Source organism: Poromitra crassiceps, assembly GCF_964638095.1.
Source record: "Poromitra crassiceps genome assembly, chromosome: 12".
Lineage (NCBI taxonomy): Eukaryota > Metazoa > Chordata > Actinopteri > Beryciformes > Melamphaidae > Poromitra > Poromitra crassiceps.
Window position 1 is genome coordinate 23,044,488 of NC_139632.1, and position 12,684 is coordinate 23,057,171.

General features: G+C 40.6%; 1 protein-coding gene across 1 annotated transcript in view; it reads left to right on the forward strand.

Moving 5' to 3' along the window:
- Window positions 1–574: 574 nt before the first annotated feature.
- Window positions 575–12,684, forward strand: part of LOC310787046 (cyclin-dependent kinase-like 5) — a gene marked incomplete at both ends in the record, with an annotated part of 36,294 nt that continues 24,184 nt past the window's right edge. Inside the window, 2 exons of the mRNA XM_083648379.1 lie at window positions 575–638; window positions 3,095–3,129. Coding sequence (XP_083504505.1) covers window positions 575–638; window positions 3,095–3,129 — 99 coding nt within the window. The remainder of the gene's footprint in view (window positions 639–3,094; window positions 3,130–12,684) is intronic.

Consider the following 12,684-nt stretch of genomic DNA (forward strand, 5'->3'; position numbering starts at 1 on the left):
GGCATGTTGTGGGGACTATGGCTCACAGCCGGAGCACGCCTCCTCAGAGCCAACAGCTGGCTACCTCGGGCCATCTTTTAGCTGGACGTCTCCCTGAGCTCCAAGCAGCTCACGCAGCTTACCTTTTGACTTCATGAAGATTCCTGACATCAAGCAGCTCACGCAGCTTACCTTTTGACTTCATGAAGATTCCTGACATCAAGCAGCTCACGTAGCTTACCTTTTGACTTCATAAAGATTCCTGACATCAAGCACCACAAGCAGCTTACCTTTTGACTTCATGAAGATTCCTGACATCAAGCACCACAAGCAGCTTACCTTTTGACTTCATGAAGATTCCTGACATCAAGCACCACAAGCAGCTTACCTTTTGACTTCATGAAGATTCCTGACATCAAGCACCACAAGCAGCTTACCTTTTGACTTCATAAAGATTCCTGACATCAAGCAGCTCACGCAGCTTACCTTTTGATTTCATGAAGATTCCTGACATCAAGCACCTCACGCAGCTTACCTTTTGACTTCATGAAGATTCCTGACATCAAGCACCACATGCAGCTTACCTTTTGACTTCATGAAGATTCCTGACATCGGTGATGTAATGAATAAATTTGAAGTCCTTGGGATTGTAGGTGAAGGTAAGACTGCTGCCACTGTAATTTCTAGATTTTTTTTTATGTACTCCGCAGTCCGCAGGTCTTTACACTGTCAAGCCCAACAGATATTACTGGGTACTAGTCCCAAGTAACAGAACCTTCCATGTGACACAGTGGTTCGCGCATCTGGTAAAGATGCCACCTGGTGGCATCTCGTGGTTTTTTGAAAGCATGTCATTTTACTAAAGCTGCTTGTTTGGTGTGGCAGAGGCCCCACTTGTCCCAGTTTTTACACCCCTATTCCCACCACCTGCTGGAAGACACAGGGAAACTGAGCTAGATTTCGGAGCTGAGAGCGTGTCTAACTATGACTCAGCTTGGAAGGAAATCATTACTTTTAATGCCATATTATACCGCAACGTTTTTCTTTTGCACAACTCTGTTGCCTCTGCACTCACAGTGTGCTCCACCATGCAGCATCATAGATTTGTCCCTAGTCATCTTGAGGTCAATCAATTTTGTTAATCGTTTAGAATTGCCTTCAGCATATAGGCCCATTCTAGCAATTACAAATACATAGACTCTCAATATTTATATTAGCAAAAGTACCAGAAAAGGACTTTGGTAGAAGTTAAAGTCACCTATTAGAATATTACTTGAGTAAAAGTATTAAAGTATCTGATATTTACTGTACTTAAGTATCAAAAGTCCTTTTCTGATATTACATGTACTTAAGTATTGAAAGTAAAAGTACAAGTAAATGCTTAAAAGGCAAGTAAAAGACATGCTTGGGCTAGAGTGGAAATCTTCTCGAGTTTTATAGAGCTCAACAGGCATGGGACTTTTCATTTGCCCCGGAAGTAAGTTCCACATTCATTTTCTCCATAGACATTTTGATAAATCCTTATACAAGTTTTAAGGTTCGAACCAAGCCAAACCGTTACCTACTGAATCGCGAGTGACCACAAAACATTCGGTTTAAGCAAGAACAAAAAATAACAACGGGAAAAAAAATCAATTTATTTTCCCACGCAAATTGGACTAGACAAAGCCAGATATAGGGCCCGCTTGCGCTGGCCAAAAATTCTGCTCACAAAATAGGGTCCAGGTTGAAAAATACTGAAAGTCTCCTTTAAGTACTGTAACAAAGTATTATTAAAGGTACAGGATGGACAACCCGTCTTTATTTGCCACAATGCACCAATGCATGCACATACGCATTATACACACACACGCACACACATTAGAGGCGCCGTGGAATTTGTCCTCTGCATTTTTCCCGTCCTGGCTCATCTTCCTCCACTGGCATGGCCAGGAGTGGTGGGCAGCTGCAGTGAAGCGCGTGGGGAATACAACTTCTTCCAACTGCTGCTGGTCAGATGACGCTCTTCTTGCATGTTTTCAGTGGGGGTCCATATTGATGTTATATGGAGGAAACCCCAGAGGAGCACAGGGAGAACAATGCAAACTCCACACAGAAAGGCCTTTTCATGAGATAGCCCATCTGGGTACTAGGCACCGAAGGCATGGGAGACATACCCCCAGTGCCAAGAACAGAGAATCCAACCCAGGACCTTCTTGCTGTGAGGTGTGAGTGCTACCACTGCACCACTGTGCCCCCACAATTACTTTGTTACATTAACTCCAGTGCCACAATCCAGGAGTGGGTGTGTCATTGGTCTTTTTCTGTGTAGCAAAAATTATTGTTGTACTTGTCTCTGACTGTACTCTCTCAGGTTTTGAGTACTTTGGACATTTATCCCCCGCAAAAAATAAAGTATGTTCATACATTAGAGTAGCCCCCTGAAGAGAGCCGACGATTTGTAAACGTCTTCTACCACTGATGTTCTTGAAAAGGCCCGCTGAGCGGCTCGTCAGCCTACTCCGTCCAAGAATTCCACGTGGACCCTCGGGGGACATGTGAGTGACTGCCCGGGTCGATAACATCAGAACTACACTCGCTTGCCAACACTTGTGTCCTACTTTCTGAGCCACCTGTCCTTTTATAGAGGATGTTTTTCCTTAATTCGTTTGAGCTTTATAAGAGAAATAGGAGAAAGAGGCTTTAAAATTCATGTCGCTTTGTAGCAATAGACTGAAAGAAGAAATAGGTCCATTCGGTCCTAGACTTTTACAAAGGGGGCATTCATTGTTCCATGTGAGAATGGAAGGCTTTTTAGATACAATCAATATTTGTTCATTTGTAAGCTTATCTCAAGCTGACATTTTGGATCACAAATCTCTCTTTTTTTAGCCTAATTTATATTGTCATTACCTTCCTCAACCCCTTTTTACACAGGTCTTTAAGTGCCACCATTAAAAGGCTATAGTAGCTATTGGAAGACGTGGCTACATTACCATATTCATTAGAAATGTAGCTGTGGAATATGTCAGAGTGTGATTCTGATTCTCACAGCCGTACTGATATACAGTACAACAGCACTCCCCCTTGTGTGATATTGCTTAAGTTAAAGACACTGTTTGCTTCTTTGTTTTAGGTGCCTATGGTGTTGTTTTGAAGTGCAGACACAAGGTAAGATCTTTTTAATTTAGCTATTATCCGTTTCACTCGCACATCTGTTACTTGTAGGTCTTGTCAAACCATTCCAATCATCAATTATTTTTCAAATCATTATAATCCAGAGCTATTGTATACAGCACATTATCTGTTTGTTGCATCAAAACATGGTCTTATACTACAAAGTCAAGAAAAGCTTGGAGGATGGAGGGATTGAGTACTTGATGGAGTACTCTAAGAATCTCAGCTTTCTAGTGATACTAAAGCATTGCAATAGTACAGGTTTATGATGATTGAATGTTAGAACGCTTCCACAGAACCCGGGACCCTAACATCTAATAAGACAATGATGTTTTAATTGGTTTGTCTGAAGCAGGTGGTCTTTATGTACCAGGTCACTCCACTTTAGTTTACTGCAGTGGTCCCTGTGCCTCAGATTTACTGAGATGTCTTGGTGGCTAGTCTACCGTGGACAATTGGACGATTGTTCAATCCTGTTGTCTCTGCTCTGGTTCATCAGTGAGAGAGATTTGTGTACAGTAGCTGTGATCCCGACGAAGATAAGAAGATCTGCTTTGAATGGCGGGAAATTTTAGAATCCCGTTTCTAATTCTATTATCAAAAAGTTTAGTTTCTGTCAGTGAAAAATATACCAATCATGTTTACAACGAGTGAAAAAGAGCTCCTGCACCCAGTCCTGCTGATCGGGGCAGATCAATTCTCTTTTTCTCTCACAGGTTCTTATTGTTCCACCACCACTCTGTCACACATCACACATGTTTTCATTCATGTAATAGTAACTGGGATAGATGATTTTCAGGCACTCTGAACTTTGTCACGCTAAATTAATTTTTCAGCATGAGAATGATAGAAAAGTAGAAAAATTCTCAAAAGCAGGACTCAGACAGTTATAACCTTGTCATCTTGATCCATTCAAGGAAGTGACTGTGCCCGGAATTCACAGCAATCCAACATGAATATTCAAATGATACAGAGACTATACTGCCTCCTACAGTACTTACGGTTCTAGAGGGTTTGTGAGAATTTCTGGGCCTTTCTCATCAATGCTTTTCTTGTTCTACCATACCCAAGGGAATACTACATATGCCCACATGACAGTATTCATTACAGTATTGATTATGGAATGTCTGTCTTGTTGTCAATATTATCAACTGTGAGATGCCACAGTGAGCGAGGACTGTGAGCTTTGTAAGGGGAAAGCTGTACCATACTTGATGTTGAGCAAGCACTCAGATTATTGTGAGGAGAAAGAGGAAAGCCCTGCTGTAAACTGGATTCACAGCCTGTAATTATGGGCTTTATAATGCAGCCTGATTGATCCCAGGCCTAGGCAGCTGTAAATGCCAATGTCTTCATTTTATACAACAGAACTCGCATCAATGAATAGGCCTCAATTGGGTGACTCGAGACAGCTCTCTTTACTGTGGCTATTTGTGCTAAATCTCAGTATAGAACATCCTTGAGGATATAATAATGGCTTTTATGTTACCAGTGCTAACACATGTTCACTGTCTCAAAACTGATTTTTCAATGTTAATACATTACATGTTAAATACATTTGATTAAAGAATTAACAAATTCAGATTGCATACAGTCTCACAGTCCACACTGGCTCTATAGCTGATCAGCTGCCTTAATCTCTTCTATGGACAATACAGTAACGTTGGGCTACTTGGCTTACAATTTGACGTCAGCATCGGAACTGTTAGAAACATGCAATTCATTTGCATATGAGAAGAGGGTTATCAGAGTTGTGTGAAAAATCGCAGTTAACGTGTGAACATTTATGGTTAAAGTTACATTTTCACAATAATTCACCTTCAACTTCCTTCTATTATGTAGATAATAGAAATGATTGGTAGAATGTAGGGGTGTCACGATACACTCAGTTCACGATACGATACGTATCACGATACTGGGTTCACGATAACGATACGATACGATACGATTTTAACAATATTTTTTTAAACTTGAATAATGACAATATATGACTGGAAAAGTAGTATTTTATTTGAAATGCACAAATACAAAACATGCTGTTGTGGGAAATTGTTATTACAATAACAACTAGAAAAAACATGAGATTGGAGATAAGGCTTATCTTGAAATAGAATGAGTTACACCGTCACTTAGATTTACTTTGAACTAAAAGGTTTCTCAGCAGTATAAATTCTCATTATGCATCTTCAGTTTTTCTTCAAACTCAAACAACAAGACTTGCATCTTCAGTTTTTCCTGTCAAGTAAACAGTTTTGCCAGAAACTCAATTGAATGGTTTCTCTCCTGTATAACTTCTCATGTGTCTCTTCAGAGACTTGTTCAACTGAACTACTTTCCACACATTGAACTTCAACAAACAAAGACGTTTCTTAGTCTATTTTTTGAAAAAAAAAAAAAAAAAAAATTTTTTTTTTTTTTTTTTTTTGCGATATGATATTTCATCTCAACGATACATATCGTGACGTTTTACTATCGCGAAATTTCGTGGGACGATATATTGTGACACCCCTAGTAGAATGTAATTTTTACCACACCATGATGACGTTTGATAGCAGCCAGGGACAGGTGTCTCACATCCTCACGCACAGAGCTTTGTTCTCTGCTTGATCGCGTCAGCGTTGTGGCGTCAATGCAGTTAGTTTAAATAAAATACAATTGAATTAAAGAGATGCTTTACTAGTTTATTATAAAGGGTTGGGTTGGGTTGTATATTTAATCAGATATAATAATTTATCATTTCTTTGCCATACGTATACTGTACAGGTAGTTGAGAAAAACAAGCCCATAAAAGTCCAATACAGTATTGTGCTATGCATTCTCATTGCAATTTTTAGTTGGATGGCATGGCGGCCAGCTCTAGAAACAGCTCACACACCATCCAGCTATATATGAGGTTCACCCTAGTCTTGTTTTTTTAATGAGGATAACTTGCCAACAGACATAAATCTACAACATAATTACATGTAGGCACGTACATACATACAGAAAAAGACACATGCACACACACTCAAGCACACACACTCACTCACTCTCTCTCTCTCTCTCACACACACACACACACACACACACACACACACACACACACACACACACACACACACACACACACACACACACACACACACACACACACACACACACAAGCCTGCATGCATGTGCTGACACTCACAAAACACACAGACTCACACTAAGCCTACCCAGTGATGCTGTTGTGACAATAGGCAGTAAAGAGCACCGGCCAGAGAAAATGGCTGCATTTGTGGCAAACTGCCCGCCTTGCAGCTGGCAGTGCTTACCATAATTATTTCGCCAGTGCCACTCCCCTCAAATTTGGTTCATACATTTATTTAACAGCACGGATGAAAATAGTATGAGTCCCACTGAAATAGTCCTGCCCCTCCTCCCAAAAAAGAGGGAAAAAAAACATATATAAACAATGTATACGTTTCTACAACATTTTCTTACAAGCTTAATTTTTATTCTAACGACAGTAAATACGTTTACATATTTTCACCCAAATTATACTGTGTTGTTGAAGAAGAAGAAAGCACATGATGTGATAATAAATTAGGCCTACTCATGTGTTATCAATAAATACCATAGTTAGTTAGTTTAGTTTAGTTGACTGTTTTGTGCATACACAGCTTTTTAGTTTCAAATCCACAGAGTTTTATACCTCACTGGCCCCTGATCTGGACGACTAGTGACGTATTGTGCAGCAAACTCAATCAATCAGTCACAAGGGCTCCCAGCTAATGTGAACAAACAAGCCTGGCCTGTTATCGCAACAGAAAGTCTGCTCCGTTTGCAGGCTGGTGAACACCAGAGGCATGCTGGATGGGAGCAGTGAGCAGTCTGCACTCCTTTTATAAATCCTAATGCCCAACACAAAGGCCAGATACCCTGTTTAAATACAGTGATTTGAGTGCCCAGCACAAAGGCCAGATACCCTGTTTAAATACAGTGATTTGAGTGCCCAGCACAAAGGCCAGATACCCTGTTTAAATACAGTGATTTGAGTGGCAATTGATAAAGAATCCCCCCATTATATGTCACTTTGAAGGACTTTTACTTTGCACTTAATAATTTATAATAATAGTTTGAGATTGAGTTCTGTTTGCTCCATCTTCTGCTGTTGATGTGATCGCTGCGCTACATATTTGCACTAAGCCAAATTCCTCGTTTGTAATCTGATTACTCACTATGGCTATTAAAATGAATCTTGAAGGCCTAACTTTATGCTTTACATTGTTAGTAAGAAGAACTAGCTGGTACCTGGTTTTAGGGACACAATTCGTTTTTTAGAGTTTGTGACAGGTCTGCCGTACTTCTCTTGGTACCTCTCCATGCTCCTGCTGCCTCAATGCTTCTTATCGTGTCTTGCCGTATTGTGCGGCAGCTGTTTGAGGAGAGGGCTGCCAGACAGGAACAGCAGAATGCTCTTATGTCAGGTTCTGATACACTGGAGGACAGAGAAGCCTCATGTCTTGGAGCTCTGCCTCATGTTTTATCTTGTCCATGGTTAATGGAGCATAAAAACAGACGTTGGCTGGGTTTAGTCCTTGTTTCTTCCGCCCACTTTCTGCTGGGCATAATAGCGTGGCGTTGAGGGTTGACAACAGGAAAGAGGGGGATGCCAGAGTCAGACTCAAAGGTCTATTTCTTATGTCTGTTGATGTTTTATAAAGTTCTATGAGCCAAACCGTGAATCAATCTATCTATCTATATACAATACATATAAAAGGGAGTTAGGGCTCTGTCTGTCTGTTTGTCTGTCCCACTGATGACATCATCAGTAATGTCATAAATTCACGCTCTCTCTCACACACAGACACACACAGACACACACACACAGACACACACACACACACACACACACACACACACACACACACACACACACACACAGTCCCAGTGATGTTGTCATCAGTGATGTCATAAATTGTGACATCATCAGTGATCTCATAAACAACTTCAGCTCATTCAGAATGCGGCTGCTAGAGTTCTAACAAGAACCAAGAAAGCTGAACACATTACACCAGTTCTCAAATCCCTGCATTGGCTGCCAGTAAATCTTAGAATAGACTTTAAAATTCTGCTAATAGTTTACAAATCTCTCAACGGGTCAGGCCCACACACATCTCTGAAATGCTTCTACACTATGAACCATCCAGATCCCTGAGATCTTCAGGCACTGGTCTACTAATTGTCCCAAGGACCAAATCAAAACATGGTGAAGCCGCGTTCTCCCACTATGCCTCTCATAACTGGAACAAACTCCCTGAACACATTAGATCTGCCCCTACTCTGCCTATTTTTAAATCCAAGCTAAAGACCTTTATGTTTACTCTTGCTTTTAACTGCTACTAAACTACTGCCTCTCTCGGCCTGTAATTTAAAAAAAAATTCCTGTACATTTCCAACAAATGGACTGTACATGTAATAATAATACTGAAGAGTGCCTTGTAACTTATTTAAAACAGAAATAATGTTTCATGTTTGTTAATTTGAGTATATATTTTAACTAAAACTGTCGGCTGTGTTTTTTATGTGTTTTTTATATGTGCATTGCTTTGCTGCTTGTTTTTTCGATTATTTTTTTGTAAAGCACCTTGAATTGCCTTTGTGTATGAAAGGTGCTATATAAATAAAATTTGACTTGACTTGACTTGACTCATAAGAGTCCCACTGATTATGTCGTCAGTGATGTCATAAGAGCATTCAAAGCATAAGAAACTTTCTTTTAAAATGTAAAATGCAAGCAAAATCTAATTTCACTCATGTAAATCCGGTATAAATTTGCAAATGTCTTTGTCACAGGTAGGAAAAAGAGACCAGAGAATCTTGATAATGTCACAATATGATATATATATAAATGTGACAGAAATGGCACATTTGTAAGTAACTCTTAACACCAACATGAAGTCAACTAATTGCTGAAGAGTAGTGAGCAATGGCACAACCAGGCTGGCAGAGGAGAGGCAGGGCAGAGCTAAGTGGTGAGAGGGACTGAGGGGGTGGTTCCAGGAGTCAGGACACTGGTTCTACTGTCGAGCGCCTCAGAGGTGTCGTGGGCTAATCATTGAAACAGCGGTGAGGAAGGGTGCCCACTTGAAAACCCTCTGATGTTGCAAACGTCTGAACCATAAGGCTCTGCCCTCGGACGATGGAAGAGCGTTTGAAGAGAGCGATCCTATGCCAACTGAGGTAACTCCTGCCAGGTGTGGTTGCGGCTCCGATTTGACATCATGTACTGTAAAGATATATATATATATATACTGTATATATATATATATATATATATATATATATATATATATATATATATATTTTTTTTTCCCCTTTCAAAGTCAGCTTCCTATTCTGTGTCAGTGCAGTAGCTCCAGAAAGTGTACATTTTCAAAATTACACATTAACCTCTCGGTTTTCTAATTTAAGGCGGGTTTTACTGTAATGGGCAAAGTGAAACCAGTTATGTCATCACACCTATTTTAAGAGTCCCGCTGAACACACTTCCTCTGATGTACTAAGTGCATGCGACCCACCAAAGTGCACTCACATGTATTTGCTTCCTGCTAGATCGAAAGTTTGGAATGTTTGGTGTTGACCTTTCCTTTGTTTATTCTTTGTGTGGACGAAACTGGGCAGATCGAAAGTGGAAAATCCGTTTGCCTGCTCTTGAGTGACCCTGAGTTCACTGACCCTCAGTTTACTCAGTGTAGATCAGTGGTTCTCAAAGTGGGGTCCGAGGCGGTTCCATGGGGCCCCCCGGAAAAAGGTCAATAATTTACAACCCGGCTCAAGAAAGTAACAAATGAGGGGAGTCATAGACCAAAGTAAAAGTTAAAACAATACTTTATTAACTAAAACTAATGGAAAATAACTAGACAACACAAACTACATTAAACAAACTAAGAACAAAAGGAGCATCAGTGAGGAGGGAGAGAGACTGAATAGTCTCAAGTTCCTGAAGACCCTGGGACAAAATCTTATCAAATGGGGGTCTGTGGTCTAATTTGTGTCAGTTTAGGGGTCCTCAATGTGAAAAAGTTTGAGAACCACTGGTGTAGATAGATTATAGGTCAAGCTCAAATATTTCACTCAGTCTGTTGACCCATCAAAGTATTGTAAGCCCTCGTTCACACCATACACCAATCCCACGCTGAAGCTACGCAGCGCTATGGCAGTTTAATTTCGGCGTCCTTGTTAACAGGCGAAACCGTTCACACCAGCCGCACGCCACGCCATGCTGAAGCTGAAGCTAGCAGCAGTGATAGTTTCAGCTTCAGTTCTATTTTTCAAGCGTGCAGCACGCTGCACCCGAGCTGCTAGGCATGAAGTCAATGCAAGTTGTGAGTGGGGGATAGCACCTCCGAGCAAGGCGCTGAGGAAAAGAGTGTTTCTGGTGTGACCGGTTTAGCATGGTACTCTGCTTCTGTTAAGCACTGCTTCAGCCCTGCTTCTGTATAGCGCCTGGTGTGAACCAAGGCTTAGGCTATTACACTCATGCAAGTAGGTTTTGGGCAAGTTCCCTTTGTGCAGCATTCAGAAATATTGAGACTTAACAGAAATGGATTTCTATGATATATAAGTGTTTCATGATCATTTAAGCATTGTTTGAGCCATGGTGGCTCATAGGCTGGAGCTTATCTCTTGTTGTTTGTGTTTGGTATGACTTGGATGTTTTATTTCTGTTAGGCTGGCTTTACACAGTGAAACTTTCAGGCAACTAGTTGCAGGTTGCAAATTGCATGAAACATACTTTTCGTGCAACTTGACATTTACACAAAGCAATTAAAAAATAATCAAGTCTCATGCAACACGGTAGTGTGTTTCACTCAAACAAGCTAGCTAGATTGGTAATGTTTCATCTGTCATATTGTTTTTCCTTTTCTCTCTCTTGCTACAGTAAATTACTGTATCAACTGGGGAGTGTCTCATTGTAACTTGCATCTTTGTATCTTATTTTGTATCGTTTTCTAGCTGGACATAATATAAATTCGAACATGTTGTATCAGGTTTTATACCATGGTCTGAGTGAATACTCGATTCTGATTGGCTGCAAGGTGTCCATTAAAAAGTGATATTGTACAGTGATAATGGACACCTAGCTAAATGGTCTGTTCACCGTTCATATCAATGCGCCATAGTTTCATCAGTGTTATCAGGAGAGCAGTTTGAGCTCTATACCCCCGTTAAGGGTTAATATGACAATTTTGGATGTTGAGAAAAAAATTGACTCGGTCAAAGTAAGTATTTAAATCACCCCTGTGTGCTCAGTTTATCAAAAATAACTCTTATTTACAATTTTGATTTTCGTTTCGGAGATTTTTAACCTCGCGTCACCAGGCTCTTCTCGGCGAGAAAGAGAAGATTTCCCTCGTGCACGAGAGAGAGAGAGAGAGAGAGAGAGAGAGAGAGAGAGAGAGAGAGAGAGAGAGAGAGAGAGAGAGAGAGAGAGAGAGAGAGAGAGACAACTCTCTCTGCATTTCACCACATCAGCAGCACACGCAGGGCGCTGCTCTCTCACTCTCACTTCCTGAAAGTCTTCGCTCTTAAATGTTAATATACTTGGCCAATACGTATCTATCATACAAAATAAAGCAAGCTGCCAAACGGTAATGTCTTCATTTAATGTAGAACGCAAAACATCGTTAAACCTGCATTCCTGTAATAAAGTTAACGTTTGAGTCGGCTTTAAAACGGAGCGGGTGGTGGAGGTGGGAGGGACTATTTTATTTCGTGGAAGACTGATTTACAGTATGAATAACAGACATTTAGCCATTTAGATTGCTTTATTTATTACACATGGAAATATAAATGACTGGTCTTATTGTTTTGTTGGCAAGTGACCATGGTATAAGCGGGTTAATGCACTTCGAGGTGTCCATTATCACTTTTTAAGGGACTTCGCGGAGGCAACCGTCCCCTCCACGTCGTCCCTTAAAAAGTGATAATGGACACCTCGTCGTACATTAACCCTTACTTATTCTGCCACTGGCTGGCTACTTTTGTTCATTATGGCTGTCCCAGAGAATAGGAAGAGAGCCATCAGTGCATTAATAGCCTACTTATCAGCGTTTTGATTGGCTGTTGCATGAAAGTTGAGTTTTGCAACTGTTGCAGCTGAGTTTCAGACAAGTTTCAAGTGCATTGCAGAGGGCCTTAGACCATGCAAATCATTTGCAAGTTAGTTTCACCTCAGTTTCAACTAACTAAAGTTGCGTGAAAATTTCACCGTATAAAGCCAGCCTTACAGAGGTGAAAAAGGTTTCTCACTGCATTTGCCCAAAAACCTCAACATAAATATTCCTGTCCTATTACATTTTTACACAACAGCAAAGATGCTACTGAAACTGTATTATTACCGGTAATTCATTAATTGAAAATAAACTTCAAAACAATGAATGGTAAACTGAAGTAGCAACCCTGACACTTTTTTTTTATCACCTCTTTCACTGGTTGACTCGCAATATGGGACCTCCCATCAGCGCCGCGGGAAGTAGGGGTGCTGCAGGTGCTGCAGCACCCCCTAGATTTTTTCAAATT